We start from the raw sequence: 18,685 nt of genomic DNA, 5'->3' as shown, positions 1-18,685 counted from the left end.
CAACAGCTCTGAAGACCTGAGAAAATGTGTGTGTGTGTGGGGGGGGGCAGGAGGGGATCAGAGTATGCAGAATCAATATCAGTGGGGTTTTACCAGAATATAGTGCTTTATAATCTCTTTTCCTCAAAAGTTTGCAGAATAAATGGTCACCAGAGATGGATCTTTAAATTTTCTATATAATCCAATGAAATGAGAAAGGCGAGTGAAATACTTAGAAAGCACTATAGTTTCAGGGTCTCTATACACAGTTTTCAGAAATGGATAATATTATCTAACATAGGTAGCTATGGATAGTTAAGACAAACCCAGAGACTAAGCCATGGTTAAAGGACCTGGGTTACACCCATACTGCAGACAGTATACTTCACAGTCCAAAGCTAGGAAAAAGGGCATGCCAAAGAACCACCAGCAATTGTATTCTAGTGAATGGCAACAATTACCAATAATGTCCATTTCAAAAGCTGTGGTAATTCTGGGAACACAGTATGACAGGGGAGACAAGACATACAACAAATGGACAATTTCTCTTGAGGCTCTTCAAGTCTTGCAGAGGCTGACTGTATAGGAATCCATTTACAAGACTTCTTGCTCCATCTAGTGGTTGTCAAGATCCATAAGTTACTTTACAGACTATTAAACAATGGCAATAGTTACTGGAGATACTTACAGAAAGTTTTTCCACATCTCCTTTTAGAACTCGTTCTAAGTAAAGCTGTTTAAGCTCTCGTTCCAACCTCGATGGCAGTCCAGGATACATGGTTGAGCCTCCAGAAAGCACAATGTGCTTGTAAAATTCAGATCTAGGAAGACACAGTGGGTATTTACAGTTTATTCATTTGTTTGAAATTGTTGGGGTAGGGATGCAGCTCAGCAGAGCACTTGCCCAGTAGCACAAAGCCTGTATTCCACCCTCAGCACCGCATCAACAGGGTACACTATGAGGTGGTGGAAGGAGATCAGAAGCTCAAATCTCTGCCAGATAAGGCTGTCGCAAATGATACAGCAAAAATAAGATATACCTAGTAGACATATGGAGGGAGGAAAAAGCTCAACATCCCCCATCAGCACAGGCGTGTCAATTAAGTGGCATGAGCTATCTATCACTGCACACCAGAACAGTGACTCACAGAAACTGGGGAAGGAAGGGAGAATGTACAGAAGAGGGAAGCCTTGTACACTGACAGACAACCACTGTAACAAAACACAGCTTCTAAACTGAGCTACAACCCACCCAGGGTCACGTAACTTGACAACAGTAAAAGGTTCCCTAAAGTTCAAAAACCAAAACTTAATTCAAAAGCAAACATGCAATGAATCTAAGGTGTTTTGTTCGTGGCAATGCACATCCGTGTTTCCTCATGCAACTTCACCACAACTTCTCAACTCACACGACTACTTTGGAATACACACACAGCCAAGCCATGCAGCACCTGGGCTCAAATTTAAGACTATGATATGTTAGAAAACCATGCATTTTTATTGTTATGTACAGCTTTCTGTTCTTAGGAAAACTATATAGAAAACGAAGATTATTTTTCTATCATCACTTCTTGGTATATTAAGTATAAAATCAGAATATTTTTTAGCTATATTGGGCTAGAACACTTGGCTTTAAAAACCAATGTTAGTTGGGCAGAGGTGGTATACACCTTTAACACACACTCAAGAGGCAGAGGCAGGCATACATCTCCAGGTTCAAGGCCAGTCCAGTCTATACAGTGAGTTCAAGGGCAGCCAGAGCTACACAGAGAAAACCTGTCTTAAAAAAAAAAAAACAAAACTAGAACCAAAAATAAAGCTAGGGGCTAGAAAGATGGCTTATAGGTTGGGAGCACTAGCTATTTTTCCAAAGGACCAGAGTTCAACTACCAGCACCCACGTGGCAGCTCATAATAGTCTGGAATCCCAGTCCCAGGTGATCCAACACCTTCACACACACAGATATACATGGAGGCAAAACACTAACACACAGAAAGTAAAAATAACCAAATCATTGAAAATAACCCCAATGTATGAATTTTAACTTTTGAGTTTCATTTGAAAAAAAAAAAAACAAAAAAAAAACATTGCTTGGCGGTGGTGGTGCATGACTTTAATCCCAGCACTTGAGAGGCAAAGGTAGGAGGATCTCTGTGAGTTCAAGGCCAGCCTGGTCTACAGAGTTCCAGAACAGGCCTCAAAGCTACAGAGAAACTCTGTGTGTGGGGGTGGGGGTGGGGAGGGGGAGATCATTAAGTGAATCTGACTGGAGATTAGTCCAGAATCTCCAATAATTTCTGAAACAGCTTAAACACATTTCTGCCATTCTGTTGTTTCTTACAGTAGTGAGGACTAAAGCTGGTCCTCACACACTACAGGTAAGCACTCTACCTGAGACGCATCCTCAGCCCTGCTGTGTTTTTAATGAGACAGGATCTCACTATGTAGCCTAGGCTGCCTCCAGCTTGCTACGAAGGCCATTCTGGACTCGAAATTGAGATCTGTCTGCCTCAGCCTGGCAAGTGCTGGGATTAAAGACATCTACCATCATATCCAGTTATCACTGATTAGATAATCAAAATTCTGGCCAGTTAAAAAACACTGGCAGTGTTCTTCATCCTACAGTATCAAATATTCAGTCAAGGTTTCTTCTTTTGATGTGTGTGTGAGCATTTTGTTATGTGTAGGGGCAATGCTGGAGAACAAATTCGGGGTCTTGTACACACAAGGCAAGTGCTAGCCCAAGATCGACTGATCTTTCCTTCCTTCCTCCCCCCCCCCCTCTAAAGGGTCCCGCATAGTCTAAGAAGGACTCTCTGTGTAGCTATAGCTGGCCTTAAACAAGTGTGGAACACCATACTCAGCTTAAGATATAATTCTTTTTTAAAGATTTATTTTTACTTTATATGTATGAGTATTTTTCCTGCACATATGTATGTGTACTTCATGTGTGCCTGGTGCCTGATGAGGTCAGAAGAGGGTACCAGATCCTCTGAAGCTGGAGTTACATATTGCTTTGAGCCACCATGTGGGTGCAGGGAATCAAATCTTTTTTTTTTTTAAGATTTTTATTTATTTATTATGTACAGTGTTCAGCCTCCATGTATGCCTGAAGGCCAGAAGAGGGCACCATACATCAATACAGATGGTTGTGAGCCACCATGTGGGGTGCTGGGAATTGAACTCAGGACCTCTGGAAGAGCAGTCAGTGCTCTTAACCTCTGAGCCATCTCTCGAGCCCCCAGGGAATCAAATCTTGTTTCTCTACAAGAGTAGCAAATTCTCTTAACCACTGAGTCACCTCTCCCCAAAAGATTTAATTCTTTAGGTAAAAACAAACAAGCTCATTCATTTGATTAGTATGGAATTTGTTTTCAATTCTAATACACACACACAAAATTTCTTCATGATTCATTATCAGAAAATTTTTACCTATGTAACTATCTTATATTCCTACATACTGTGAGAATCATGTAAAAAATTCTCAATCAAAAAAGAGCCACAGCCAGGCATGGTGGGATGTGCCTTTAAACCCAGCACTTGGAAGGCAGAGGCAGGTAGAGTTTGAGTTTAAGGCCAGCCTAGTCTACATATGAGTTCCAGGCCATCCAAAGCTGCATAGTGAAATACTCTCTCAGCTCCTTCCTCCAAAAAAGCGGGGATATGATGGCTATTCTTGGTTGTCAACTTGACTTTATCTGGAATTAACTAAAATTCAAAAACGACAGAGCACACCTGTGAGGGGCTTTTGCTTAAATTTAAGAGGGAAGACCCATTTCTAATCCAGATCTTGAGGTGAGAACACACAACTTTGGTCTAGGCCACACCTGCTGGAAGTCTACGTAAGGGCATGGAAGAAGGGTGCTTTACTCTTTGCCTCTTGCTCTCTCCTCACTAGCAAGCCCATTTCTTCACTGGCATTAGAGCCTACTTCTTCAGGATTCCAGGGTATACTGAAGACCAGCTGAGACATCGTGGACTAAACAGGCACTGGATTTTTGAACTGGAAGGCAGCCATTGTTGGATTAGCTAGAACACAGCCTGTAAGCCATTCTAGTAAATCCCCTCCTGTAAATAGATTCGTTCTATAAGTTCTCACTAACACCCTCACTAACACAGGGTGTATCATAAGTGAAAAGTTTAAGGAGCTCTAATATAAACTAAAATCACCATTACAGAGAACAGTATTGAAACTCTCCTGAAAACTAAAGACAGAACTATCAAATGATTCAGCAACCTAGCAGTAAACACATGTCTCAAAGACTGGAAATCAGCATGCTGAGAAGATGCCTGAACGCCCACATTCATGCAATTTTGTTCACAATGGTCAGGTCATGGAATCAACCTGAGTTACTATTATGGATGAATAAATAAAAAAGATATTTGGGGGTGCTGACAAGATGGCTCAAAGGTTAAAAGCACTGGCTGCTCTTCTAGAAGTTCTGAGTCCAATTCCCAGAAACCACATGGAGGCTCACAACCATCTATAGTGAGATCTGGTGCCATCTTCTGGTGTGCAGGCAGAATATTGTATACATAATAATAAATGAATATTTAAAAAAATATTTGGGGGGCTGGAGAGATGGCTCAGCGGTTAAGAGCATTGCCTGCTCTTCCAAAGGTCCTGAGTTCAATTCCCAGCAACCACATGGTGGCTCACAACCATCTGTAATGAGGTCTGGTGCCCTTTTCTGGCCTGCAGGCATACACACAGACAGAATATTGTATTGTACACATAATAAATGAATAAATAAGTAAATATTAAAAAAATATTTGGTATATACAATGGAATGTAATTCTCCCTTTAAAAAGGAAATCTTGTAATTTGTAGCAATGTAAATAGGCCTGGAAGAAATTATGTTAAATAACGTCAGGCAGAGAAAGGCAAATACTACAGGGTCCTATTTACATGGAATCTCAAAAGTCGAATTCAGTATCAGAGTACAATGATGGTTACCAGGGACGATGACCTGGTGACTGAAGCGAGATGTTGATCAAAGAAATGCAACTTTGGTTAGATAGGAGCCCTATCACACAACACACAGATTCTATTTCAAAATATATTATATATGCAAAAGTACTGGATTTTAAGTGTGATCATCACAAAAGTTGTATATACAATAAATATTAACTTAATTAAAAATGTACATTCAAGACCTCATATCACACATACCATAAACAGAACTTTCGTCAATTAAAAAAAAATAAATTTAAGCTGGCATGGTGGCAGAGGCAGGAGGGTCTCTTTGAGTTCAAGGCCAGCCTATTTTCAGGGCTACACAATGAGACCCTGTCCAAAAAAGAAAACTAAACAAATACATAAATTTAAAGGTTGGGTGAGATGGCTCAGTGGGGAAAGGTAAAAAACAACTTCCAAAAGTTATTCTCTGACTTCCAAGAATGTGCCATGGCACCCCCAACCCACACACATGTAGACTAAAGGAAATAAAAATGCAATAAAATTCATGCAGTGCTGTGCATCAAACCCAGGGTTTCATATATGCTGGTCAAGTACTGTAACTAAATCCAAAAAGTAGATATGTACTAGGGTAAAATAGTAACTGGTAATAAAAATGAATTTAGGCAAGGCTAACAATGGATGTTAGGGGCAGAGTGTGCTGAGGAAAGGGACAGATTATCAATGACTCTAGAGGAGCAGGATGGGTCGTCCAGGGACACTAAAGGGACAGAGCAGAGTGGGATGTTCATAGAGTTTTTTTTTTTCTGAAGGTGTTTTATTACATATACTCTGTTCTGCTGCATGTATACCTGCCGCCAGGAGAGGGCACCAGGTATCATCACTATAGATGGTTATGAGTCACCATGTGGTTGCTAGGAATTGAACTTAGGGCCTCTGGAAGTGCAGTCAGTGCTCTTAACCTCTGAAGCATCGCTCCAGCCCCGTTCATACAGTTTCAATGTGTTTTTCCCCCCCCACAAGTTTTTAACTAGGAAAAGAGAAATAGACCATCAGAGGAAACAGTAAACTTCAAGTAATGCTTCAGTAAGAGCATTTATATCACCAATAACAAACATCACTTCTGGATGTTGATACCCTTAGGACACACCATATACAGAGTATTCTAATCAGAAATGCATGCCTGAATGAGAAAATATAAAAGCCCAAATTTAAAAAAAAAATCTAAAATAACTAGCCCGACTTTGCAAAGATGTCAATACCGTGAACTGCATCAGAAAACAAGCAATGGAGAGCCATGATTAAATATGCATGAGTCTACCCTTGATCCTTCAGACAGAAGACAACTGTACAAAAAACACTACAGGGACACTGTATGAAACTGAGATATGATGCTATGTACATCAATTATAAATCTCTTGTATGACATATTCAACTACATAAGTGTATCTTTTCTCAGGAATACAAACTGCTAAAGAGAATTTATATATTCAGTCTGTTTTCAAATGGTCCCCAAAAATACAATTAACACAGCAAATAAATATAATATTAATATTAGCAAAAGAGTAAAATTATAGAAAGGGCACACTTGCCACTTTTCTGTAGATTTTAAACTGTTTCAAAACACTAAGTTTAAAGTGGGGTCTGGAGAGGCGGCTCAGCAGTTAAAAGCACTTGTCCTTGTAGAGGACCTGATTTTGGTTCCCAGGACCCACACAGTAGCTTACAAACATCTGTAGCTCTAGTTTGCCATTTTCTGACCTCCATGGACACGACGTATGCACACGGTACACAACCATGCATGTAGACAAACACTCATGAACATAAAATAGAAAAAAATATGTCTTTAAAACACAGTGAAGAGGCTGGGCGGTGGTGGTGCATGACTTTTAATCCCAGCACTCGGGAGGCAGAGGCAGGTGGATCTCTGAGTTCGAGACCAGCCTGGTCTACAAGAACTAGTTCCAGGACAGGCTCCAAAACCAGAGAGAAACCCTGTCTCGAAAAACTAAAAAAAAAAAAAACAAAAAAAAAACACACAGTGAGGGGTAGAGAGATGGTTCAGTTCTAACAACGTGGGCGGCCAAGTCTGATGAGCTTGGTCCCTGGGACCCACGTTGATAGAAGGGAACCAAGATCCACCCACGTACCATGGCATGTGCAGGCCATGTATGTACCATACATATGTGTAGACACAAATAAACAATGTAATATAATATTTAAAGTTTAAAAACAAAATAACCTCTCCTAAAAACACAATGAGGTCAGACAATTTGTTCATTCAAATTACATTACATTTCTTTCTTTAAAAAAAAAAACTGTATTCTTATTTTGAACCATGTTGAGGTGTGTGTGTGTGTGTGCGTGTGTCATATGTATGCATGAACTCAGGTCCTCTGGAAGAGAAGCAAGTGCTCTTACTGCTGGGTTATATCTGTGGCCCACGCACTTCTTATAAATGGCGGGGAAATGCTGTCTACTGTACCTGGTATCGATGTCAGCTGCCTGGATTGTATTAAAGAGTAATTCTGCAACACCAACCCCCTCAACATTGATCAAGTGAGGCTGAAATAAAGCTTCCGGTGCTTCAAATCTTTCTCCTCCAACTTTAATAATGCGTCCATCCGGGAGCTAGAAACAGAAAATAACCCAGTGCTAGTCAGCAAAGCCCCACAACTTCCCAGCAGTCTCCATAACAGTGATTCTTTTAAATACATCTATTCTGTAACCAAAATTATTAAAAGCAATAAATTTTCCTAAAATGTTTCTTGGGTAAAACAAAGTATCTCAGATGATGCTCTCATTAACACCTTACTCCATCTATTTTTTTTTAATGGTACAAATGCTGCCAACTAGAAAATTCTTTGAGAAGCGACCAATGCATACATGTATGACATCCAAATGTGCTGACTAGCCAGCACATTCTGATTATTCCTTGAAAAGCTAATGCAAGCTGTCTTATTTCAACACAACTATGATTTTAAGAAGATTTTTTTAAATAAAAAGCTGACATCGAGCACTTGTAGTAATTTTCTTTCAATAGTATGTGGTGCAAGTAGCATTTTACCACCAAATAATTTCAATAAAAACAAACAAACAAAAAAGTTTAAGAAGTTGGGCATGGGGACTGGGGAGATGGCTCAGTGGTTAAGAGCACTGGTTGCTCTTCCAGAGAACCCAGGTTCAATTCCCAGCACCCACATGGCAGCTCACAGCTGTCTGTAACTCCAGTTCCAGGGAATATGGTGCCCTCACACAGACAAAACAGCACTATATATAAAACTAAATCTTGAAAAAAAAATTTTTCAAAAGACAAAACAAACAAACAAACTAGACTCTAGCAACCTTTCTGCTTTAGCCTTAGCTAGGACTACAAGCATTCCCTGATGTACCCAGCTGCATTTTCTTATTTTAAAAAAAAAAAAAATATATATATATATATATATATATATATATATATATATATAGTGTTCTGTCTGAATGTATGCCTGCATCCCATAAGAGGGCATCAAATTATAGATGGTTATGAGCCACCATGTGGTTGCTGGGAATTAAACTCAGGACATCTGGAAGAGCAGACAGTGCTCTTAACCTCTGAGTTTTTTCTCCAGCCCTCAACATTGAATTTCTTACATCTTATTCTAGCCTACATTTGCCCAAACTTGCTTCTTTCCATTTACTCATTTAGTTTGTATTGGTTTGTTTGCTTATTTTTAAAATTTATTTATTTTTATTTTTTTGCCTGCATATACATCTGTGTGAGGGTCTCAGATCTTGGAGTTACAGACAGTTGTGAGCTGCCATATGGGTGTTGGAAACTGAACCATGGTTCTCTGGAAGAGTAGTCAGCGCTCTTAACCACTGAGCCATTGCTCCAGCCACCCCTTTTATTTAAATTTATTTATTTTTATTGTTTGCTTATTTTTAGAGACAGGGTTTCTCTGTGTAGCTTTGGGTGTCCTGGAACTCACTTTGTAGATCAGGCTGGCCTCAAACTCACAGAGATCTGCCTGCCTCTGCCTCCCTGAGTGCTGAGATCAAAGGCGTGCATCACCACTGCCCGGCTGTGCACTTGAATATATTTTTCAAAGCTATCTCCAACTGTTTAAGGAAGGAAGGAATAAGACATATTTTGTTTCCACACCTCACCCCCCCGAGTCAGGATCTCACGTAGCCCAGATGACCCATGTATCCCTACCTTTCTGTCTCTACCTCCCAAGTGCTGAGATTATTTATAGGTGGGCACCACTCTGCCTGACTTTTATTGGGAGTCTGAGGCTAAACTATAGGCACAGGTGGACCTCACACTCACTGATACTTCAGCCCCATTTCACAATTACTCAAGTTACATATGGGCACACCACCATGTCTGGCTTTTGGTTTTTGGGAGATGTTGGAGGAGGTGGAGATGGTGTTAACATGGTCTTACTTTTAGTCCAGGCTGACCTCAAACTAATTCACTGATGACTCTTGTGTCCAACATAAGCCATGTCTTACATTGTTAGTTCTCTCACTGTTTAACTTATACTAGTTCCTTCCAAAAAATTAAGACTGAAAATTAGGATCTCTAGAAAATCTTCCAGGAAAGGTTTTGGGATGAAACTATCAGGGCAAACCTGGAGGTTATCAGAAATTATAAGGTAGGTTTTGTTGTATGTTTAGAATGGTATCTTTTGGGGAGGAGGTCTCTATATGTAACCCTGGATGGCCTGGAACTTAATATGTAGACTAGGCTGGCTTCAAACTCAAAGAGATCGTCCTGCCTCTGCTCCCCTCTCCCCCAAGAACTGGAATTAAAGGCATGTGCTACCACCACTGGTTTCTAACAATATCCCTACCCCATCTCCCTTTTATGTCTTTTGAGACAGGGTCTCACTATGTACCCTTGGGTGTATGTACTGTGATTAAAGGCATCACTATACCCAGCTATTCTGGATTTTTTGGGAGGCCTTATCAGGCGGGCCTCATTACTTATGGGTGCTCTCGCCTCAGACAGTATTCCAAGTATATGTGCCACTATGCCCAGCAGAGCAAGTGTTGAACTCTGGGATCCATGTTGGCACTATTCACAAAATATGTGCAAATGTAATGGGTTTCAAAGTAAGTCTGAAAGCAGCCTGGATTCCAGCCCAGCTGGGTTTCAGTGAGAACCTGTCTGAGAAAAACCAAGGCATGAATATGTCCAAGATGCCGGGTGGTGGTGGCGGCGCACGCCTTTAATCCCAGCACTTGGGAGGCAGAGGCAGGTAGATCTCTGTGAGACCAGCCTGGTCGACAAGAACTAGTTCCAGGACAGGCTCCAAAACCACAGAGAAACCCTGTCTCGAAAAACCAAAAAAAAAAAAAAAGTCCAAGATATGTTTCTCAGATTATCAGCTCCATGACGTGCTACAAAATTTTGAGGTTCATATGGGGAATGCATAATCGCAATCCCACCATGTGGGAGGCAGAGGAAGGAGGACCTTGTACTACATAGTAAGACTTGGTCTCAAAAACCCAAGAATCTGAGAAACAGGCATACTAAATTTTCACAACTGCATATATATTGGCACATCAAAGGGCCTGGGAGTCACACAGCAATGAGATAATAATTATCTCCACAACTTATTTGACATTTATAACTTATTCTATTTTGTGTAACTCGTAAGTAGCACCCAGACAAATAACACTGCACAAAACATGTTGAGAAATGATATTCTGAAGATGCTAGAATCTCAACTAATACTTCCATTTCTAATTACATTCTAATTTAATTCTTGTTTTAATTCTCAATACATGGTGTCTTCAAGAATTATATCATGAAATCTTAATGTAGCAGGAGATATTGAAGTCAGGAAAACATATTACACAAATCCAAACCACAAACTCAGAAGGCAGAGACTAATCTGCTGGGTACATACAAGGCCCTCGGTTTGATGTCCAGCAAACACAACAAAACAAAAACCAAACAAACCCAACCTCTAAGTGATGCTAATAAACAGAGATACCCCTTTTCAGCCCACAGATGTACTTCACACAGGATACTTACTGTATAGGACTCTACTAACACTGTGGTCTCTAAGGCCAGCTTCTGCTCTTGCTCAATATTGTAACCCACATAACACAGTTTTTCTTTAATCATGCGAACTGTCTCAAAATCAGCAGAATGGTTGAAGGCATATCCTCGCAACAGCAGCAGCTGCCATTAAAACAAACAAAAAACCCAGCAAATTAATAATCCATGCAAGTAAGTTCCACTGTAAAAAATTAAACCCTTGTTGGCTACTAAGATGTTTGGGCAGGTAAAAGGCACTCGCTGTCTCTGCCTGAGCTCCATCCCTGGAATCTCTATCAAGGTCAATAATGACATCCTGGGTGATGCTAGAAACGCTGTACATGAATATTTTAAATTTTTTATTATTTTAAATTATGCGTATTATATGTCTGTGTGTGGGTATGTGCATGCAAATACTGGTGCCTGAAAGGTCCAGAGGAAGGCATTAGATTCCACAGAGCTGGAGGTACAGCGGTAGAAAGGCCAAGAGAACTGTTTCTCCACAAGACAAGCATGTGCTCTCGATTGGCAAGCCAGCTCTCCAGCACTTAAATGTTTTAGACACTGATTTTTGTGTAAGTCAGTAAACAAACTTAAAAAGAAAATGAGCTTTTATAATTTCCTTGCACTTACCTTGATAAGATACCTAGTAATATCCCTCCCAGCAATATCCAGCCTTCTTGTAAGGTGAGGGAGAGAAAAGCCTTCATACACTGGGCAAATATGAGTTACACCATCTCCAGAGTCCACCACTACACCAGTCAATAAACCTGCACAAGAACCAGAAGGTTTTTAGAGTCAATTCAGAAAAATCAAAGCCAGAAAATCTCAAATATAGCAGAGATGCCACCCAAGGAAAATCAAGTAATTAGTGAGTACTCCTTTCCTTTCTTTCCTTTTTTTTTTTTTTTGTTTTGTTTTTTTCAAGACAGGGTCTCTTTATGTAGCTCTGCCTATCACAAAACTATGTAGACCAGGCTGGCCTTGAACTCACAAAGATCCACCTGCCTCTGCCCTAGTGCCGCCTGCACAACTACGCTTGCTTCAGCACAGTTTCTAATCACAGATGGAAGCGTCTGTTCCTCAATGATTTCCTTTCTTTACATTTTTCTTTGTATGGGGTACACATGTGGAAAAGAGGACACATGTACGCCACAGCACATGTGAGGTCAGAGGACAATTTATGGGGATGGGTTCTCCCCTTTCACCATTTGGGGCCAAGGGAATCCAACTCAGGTTGTCAGGCTCAGTGGTAAGTGCCATTATCCATGGTCATCTTGCCCTGGTGTTTTCCCTGTAGAGTTTCTAGTTCAATCACGGGCTGCTTTAAGAACTTGGGAAGAAAGACCCTGCTACAGTTTTCTTTTCAACCTAATCAAAGCCCCTTAAAGTGAAATTTTCTAAAGTATAACGAATAATTTATGGAAATTGTGGAAAGTGATTCTTATACCAAGTTACAAGATGGTTTAAATAAATCTGCTAAAATCATCAGGCCTGGTAGCTCATATTCAAAATCGAGCTCTCAGGAAACTTGTGATAGACTAAAATTTCTAGGTCATGTATCTCAAAAACCTAAAAATAAAGAAAACAAAGCCAGTATGGACTACGAGGTGAGAGGTCATCTCATAAACGTTAAAAACAAAAGTCACCAAAGGAAAGTAAAAGCCAGCACCAACTGAGAACTACACCTATCCTCACTGCTCACTTACAGGATGACTGGAGAGTTCCCCAGCCGGCCAGAGCTGCACAGGCAAACACCAATCTTGAGGAAATGTCTAATACATAGAAATACTACATCACTACATCGGTCATTCTTGGTTAGGCAAAGTACCAGCTCAGTTACGGAGCCCAATCAAGAATGACCACAACTAAACCTACGACAGAAGAAAAGCATCACTGAGGTGTAGTACAGCAACAGAGTGGGAGCCTAGAACCTGTAAGGCCTGGTAGGTTGTAGCCAAAAGCCCATAAGCAACAGCAACAATAACAACAATAAAAAAAGAGCAAGGAAGCTGGGCAATGGTGGCACACACCCTAATCCCAGTATTTGAGAGGCAGGGGCAGGTGGATCTCTGAGTTCAAGGTAAGCCTGGTCTACACCGCAAGTTCCAGAACAACCAGGACTACACAGAGAAACCCTGTCATCACCGCCCCCACACACACATATCCCATCACACAAAAAGGGAAGGAAGCTGCTGCTGTGTTTCCTGATTGCCACCGAAAAGATTTATTTTACTTTTGTTGTTATTAAGGCAGTCTCACCCTAGTCAAGAAATCATTACCATCCTGCCCCAGCAGCCTGAGCAATGGGCTATACACTGGAATGACAGGTGTGCACAACGTCTGGCCTCTACAACTGAAAAGTTGGAACAGAAGTTGGCAAGACAATAAAACACTTTGCAAAGCAAGCCTGGTGACCTAAGCTCAATCTATGAACCCCATGTAAAGATAGGAGAAAATCACCAACTCCGCAAAGTTGTCCTCTGACCTCTAAACACATGCATGGCATTATTATCACCACCACCACCCACACACAAACACTAATAATTTTTAGTAAAATATTTACTTTTATATTATTTGTGTATGTGTGTGCGCATGCACGTGCTTGCCATAGCCACAAAAGGACATTAAAGTGCCTGAAGCTGTAGTTATATGATGGAGGAAGGTCATTAGTTAAATAAAAAGAAACTGCTTGGCCCTCATTGGTTAGAAGATAGGTGGGAGGAGTAAACAGAACAGAACGCTGGGAGGAAGAGGAAGTGAGCTCAGACTCCACAGCTCTCCTGAGGCTAGAATCTTCCCGGTAAGCGCACCTAGGGGCACTACACAGATGATTAGAAATGGGCTAAATTAATATGTGAGAATTAGCCTAGAAGAGGCTAGATAGAAATGGGCCAAGCAGTGATTAAATGAATACAGTTTGTGTGTTGTTATTTCGGGCATAAGCTAGCCAGGCAGCCGGGGTGCTGGGGACGCAGCCCCGCCGCTCCTAATACAACAGAACAGCACCCAACGCTCATATTACTACGAATTTATAGGCAATTGTGAGCCACTTAACATGAGTGCTTGGAATTGAACTCAGCTCCTTTGGAAGAGTAGCAAGTACTCTTAATCACGGAGTCATCTCTCCAGGCTACAATAATAAAATTTTTAGAAAGGAAAAAAAAAATGTTTGAAAAAACCCAAGAGTCAATTCTGAGGGAAAGAAAGCTTTTCTGGTTGGGCACACTGGGAAGACAAGGATGTGAAGGTCCAGGTCAGGCTGAGTGTGGTACTAATGCAGCACTTCAGAGACAGATGCAAATGAGACCAGCCTTGTCTACACAGCAAAATCTAGACTAGCCAAGGCTAGACAATGAGATCCTGACTAAAAATAATGTAGCAGTATTCTAAGTCATCCTGGCTTATACTGGAAGCTGAAGACCAGCCTGGGTTGCATGAAACACTATTTAAAAAACGAGAAAAACAGAACTTTTAAAAACTCACACACAAAAAAGTCTTACATATTAATATTGTACATGTATGCAGAAGACAATTTTATAGAAAAATATTCTTCTTTTCATCTTTATGTACAGCTCAGGGGATCAAAATTCAGATCGTGCTGGTGCACGCCTTTAATCCAGCACTTGGGAAGCAGAGGCAGGCAGGTCTCTGTGAGTTAGAGGCCAGCCTGATCTACAGAGCAAGTTCCAGGACAGTCAGATACTCTCAAAAACAAAACAAAACAAAACAAAACAAACAAACAAAAACTCTGGCAAGCTTCTTCACCAGCCCTTTATAACTCATTTTTGTCTTTTTCCCTGAATATACATTATCTATAATTTGCTTTTATTATTTCCTCATCTTTGAATGATCTCTCTACCCTTCTCTTTCTTTCGGTTTTTTTTTTTTTTTGGTTTGTTTGTTTTTTGAGACAGGATTTCTCTGTGTAGTCCTGGCTATCATAGAACTCATTCTGTAGATTAGGCTAGCCACTGCCTGCCTCTGCCTCCCAGTATTTGGGAGGTGTGCGTCACCACCACCCGGCTAAGCTGTTCTTTATTTTGCCCCTTTTCTTTCTTATTACATATCATTTACGTATAATACACATCCATTTGCCTATGGATGCATCAAGCACTGTAAAGATGCTTACTCTCACCTTATTATATAAATATGCATGCACTGTCATATCTGTTTATCTTTGACAAATGAATAAATTTATAAACAGTCCCATTTTTAAGCTGATATAACTTGTTTTTCCCTGATTAATGTGACAGATTGATAAAACCACTATACTGCTATCCTGATCTTTCCAAGATATTGTTTTGGTATGTATGTACCTGCAGAGGACAGGGGGTTGATATGGCTGTATTCCTCAATTGCTCGCTACCTTACTAAATTTTCAAAGGTATTTACTTGCTAAATTTCTGTGTGTATCTATGTATTTGTGGGTACCAGGTATCCTCCTCCCTCCCCCGCCTACTCCTTTGAGGAAGGGTCCAGGGCTGGCGTTTTCTCTGGTAATTTGGAAGCCTGCAAACCCAGCAATCTCTTGTCTCCACATCCATCAGAACTGGAGTTACAGGAATATGTGGTTTGTTTGGTACATGGGTGTTGGTATCTGAGGAAATTGGATCTCTTACTGACCCAGACTCACTGATCGGTACAGACTACTTGGCCAGCAAGCCCCCAGAATCCTCCTGTCTTGCTTGACCTTCCTGGCGCTGGAATCACAGGCATGTGCTGCTGCACACGGCCTTTACGTGGGTGTTGGGATCCTGAATTCAGGTCCCCAGGCTTGAGAAGCTGGCATTTACCTGCTGTGCTATCTCTCTAGCCCCAAAGACTTTCTACTGGAAAAAAGCAAAACAAAACAACAAAGCAAGGACTCTTAGCAGTGCTATACCCTTTCATCACTGGGTTGTCTGTCTTTTCAATTCCTGCCCTTTCGTCTGTGTCTTCTCTGACTACTCATACTTCAACCTGAGATTTCCCTATTTCAATCTCTTCTATCCACTCAGACTGGACTAAGAAAAGAGACATATCTTCCTAAAATACCAGGTCACTTCTTATTTAAAAACCTCCTGCAGGTTTGAATGATAGTATTGTTTGTTGTTCTTGTTAAAATTTTTTTTAGCATGTATTTGTGTGTGTTTGCAGGTATATATGTGTGCACACGAGTACAGTGCCCATAGACATCAGAAGAGAGTACCCAGTCTCCTGTATGCTGGGAATTGAACTCAAACCCTCTGGGAGGTCAACCAGTGTTCTTATTTACTAACTCTCTCCAGTCCCTCTAAAGTCACACTTTAGAATGAAATGTGTGTGGAAGAAGGGAAGGAGGAAGAAATGGAGTATAGGCCTACAGTATGGCTCAGATGTCAAGTGCTTGCCGCCAAACCTGACGACCTGAGTTTGATCCCTGGGACTCTCACAGTAGAGAGGAAGACAGAACCGACTCCTCCGAGTTGCCAGCTTAACACCACACAAGTGCTGTGGCCACACATGCTCATGCACATAAACAAATTTTCAAAAAGCAAAACTATCCAAATGCAGACTTATCCAGGAAAATACTTTCTTTCACTTGACAGATTTCTTCTTTCCAATGAAAAAGTGCAGCTAGATTGTAATCAACCACCTTAAGAGCAAGGAAACTTTATCTAATTGTTAGACACATTTTCTATATCAAATAGAACACAAGACATATTACAACAGGTAAATAAATACAGCTTTAAAAAATAATTTCCGTGCCTTTCGTCCCAGCACTTGGGAGGCGGAGGCAGGTGGACCTCTGTGAATTCAAGGCTAGCAGGCCAAGCAGTGTTTAAAAGAATACAATTTGTGTGTTGTTATTTCGGGTGTAGCGCTAGCCATGCGGGAGCCTGGTGGGACGAAAAGCAGGCCTGCCTGCAGCTCTCACTACAGGTAGCTAGGCAAAGTGCTTGTTATACAAGCAAAAGGACTAGCGTCTGGACCCCAGCACCCACATAAAACAACAGGTGTAGTAGCAACACCTGTGTAGTAGCACCGGGAAGGAGATTGGAAGATCCAGTCATCCTCATCAATCAGTGAATTCCAGGTCAACTAAAGAGGGAACCTGTCTCTAAAGAGGAAGCGTAGAATGAGAAAGATACCTAATGTTGACCTCTGGCCTCCACAAGCATGTATCCCTGTGCACACATACATATGCCACACAGACAAATGGACAAACACATACAACTGTCAAGTTTTGAAGTGTGGTCTTATATAAGTAAAAGTCTTTTCACTTTTTATTTATTTTTTTCTATAATAGTGTTTACCTGAATGTCTGTTTACCAGATGCCTGCAGTGCCCTTTGGTGTGAAGAGGGCACAGGATCCCCTGGAACTGCAGTCATAAACGGCTCCAAATGGAGAAACAGAAAACCTAGGTCCTTGGCAGGAGCAGTCAATGCCCTTAACCACTGAGTCAACACTCCATCCCAGCACTTAGGAGGCAGAGGCAAGCGAATCTCTGAGTCTGAGGCCAGCCTGGTCTACACAGCAAGCTCCAGGACAGCCACAACTGTTACACTGAGAAACCCTTTCTTGAAAAACAAATGGAACAAAACAACATACACAAACACATATACACACTAGTGCTCGCTAAATTAATTTTCTTAAAAGCTAAGCTTTACTTACCTTGAGCATACAAAGTCAGAACTGCCTGGATGGCTACATACACACCAGAAAATTGGTAAGTTTCAAACATTACCTGAAAATGGAAAGAGAAGGAAAAAAGGGAGGTGGTTTATACAGAAAACTTTATATCTATTTATATACTTCCTTCATGCTCACATGGCAGATCAGTTGATTAAGATGCAATCAAAGGACCCCGAGGAATCATCTATTCTAACGAGTTGTTCTTGCCCTTATAAAGCCTAGCTTTAATTTCAATTATTAGGGCAGAGTTTTAGATACACGCATGCATGTGTGCCTGCAAGCATGTATGCACACCTGAGTCAAGTTCTAGAGCATTTGTAGGTGCTACAAGCAAAGATTTCTGAATACAATATAGTCAGTGGCTAATCAGTATGAAAGCAAATTTCACACAAAATTTCCTAAATTGATATCCCTTTTAAAAATTACCTGTCTGGGACCAGCAAGATTGCTCAGCCAGTAAAGGTGCTTGTCTGCAAGTCTAACAACTTGAATTTGAGCCCGAGGACCCACATGGTAGGTAGAGAGAAATGATTCTTGTAAAGTGCCTTTCACCATCATATACACAGGGTGGCAATCCTTCACGCCTGTGCTAGCTCACATGCGCGTAGGTGTCTCTCTCTCTCTCTCTCTCTCTCTCTCTCTCTCTCTCTCTCACACACACACACACACACACACACACACACACACACACACACACACCCCAATATAAAATATCTTCTTGGGACCAGAGAGATGGCTCAGCTGTGAAAGGCCAAGTTCAATCTCCAGAACCCACCACATGGTAAAAAACAAAAACCAACTCCCCAAAATCTGCCCATTCACGGACATTTATACATAAACACACACCACATAAATAAGAGGAAAAAATATCTATTTCCCCCAAACTAAGTCAAAACTGGCTCTACCCCCCCCCCCCAGTTAAAAACAAATAATAAAAGAAATAGAACTGGGGATGTAATCCAGCAGAAGAGCTCTTTCTAGTTTCAATGAGACTCTGTATCTGACTCCCTACCAGTGGAATGAATGAATGGTAAAATGAAGTGTGATGTGGGATTCCCCTCTGTATGCTATGAATACTATTGGTTAACAAAGAAT

The 18,685-nt window shown here is 41.0% G+C and overlaps 1 protein-coding gene across 2 annotated transcripts in view; it reads right to left on the bottom strand.

The window, feature by feature from the left end:
• The window catches only part of Actr2 (actin related protein 2), a 48,458-nt gene that overhangs the window by 7,896 nt on the left and 21,877 nt on the right, over positions 1–18,685 (bottom strand). For both annotated transcript variants that reach the window (XM_041669161.1, XM_041669162.1), the window contains 5 exons: positions 17,570–17,642; positions 11,565–11,701; positions 10,926–11,075; positions 7,383–7,528; positions 668–800 (listed from right to left, as the gene is read on the bottom strand). In XM_041669161.1, coding sequence (XP_041525095.1) covers positions 668–800; positions 7,383–7,528; positions 10,926–11,075; positions 11,565–11,701; positions 17,570–17,642 — 639 coding nt within the window. The remainder of the gene's footprint in view (positions 1–667; positions 801–7,382; positions 7,529–10,925; positions 11,076–11,564; positions 11,702–17,569; positions 17,643–18,685) is intronic.

This window comes from Microtus oregoni, unplaced genomic scaffold (genome assembly GCF_018167655.1).
Source record: "Microtus oregoni isolate MIOR12 unplaced genomic scaffold, Mior012 000019F_ref0000042, whole genome shotgun sequence".
In the NCBI taxonomy this organism is placed as follows: domain Eukaryota; kingdom Metazoa; phylum Chordata; class Mammalia; order Rodentia; family Cricetidae; genus Microtus; species Microtus oregoni.
Note: the sequence above shows the minus strand (reverse complement) of the source record. Positions and strands in the feature narration are given on the sequence as shown.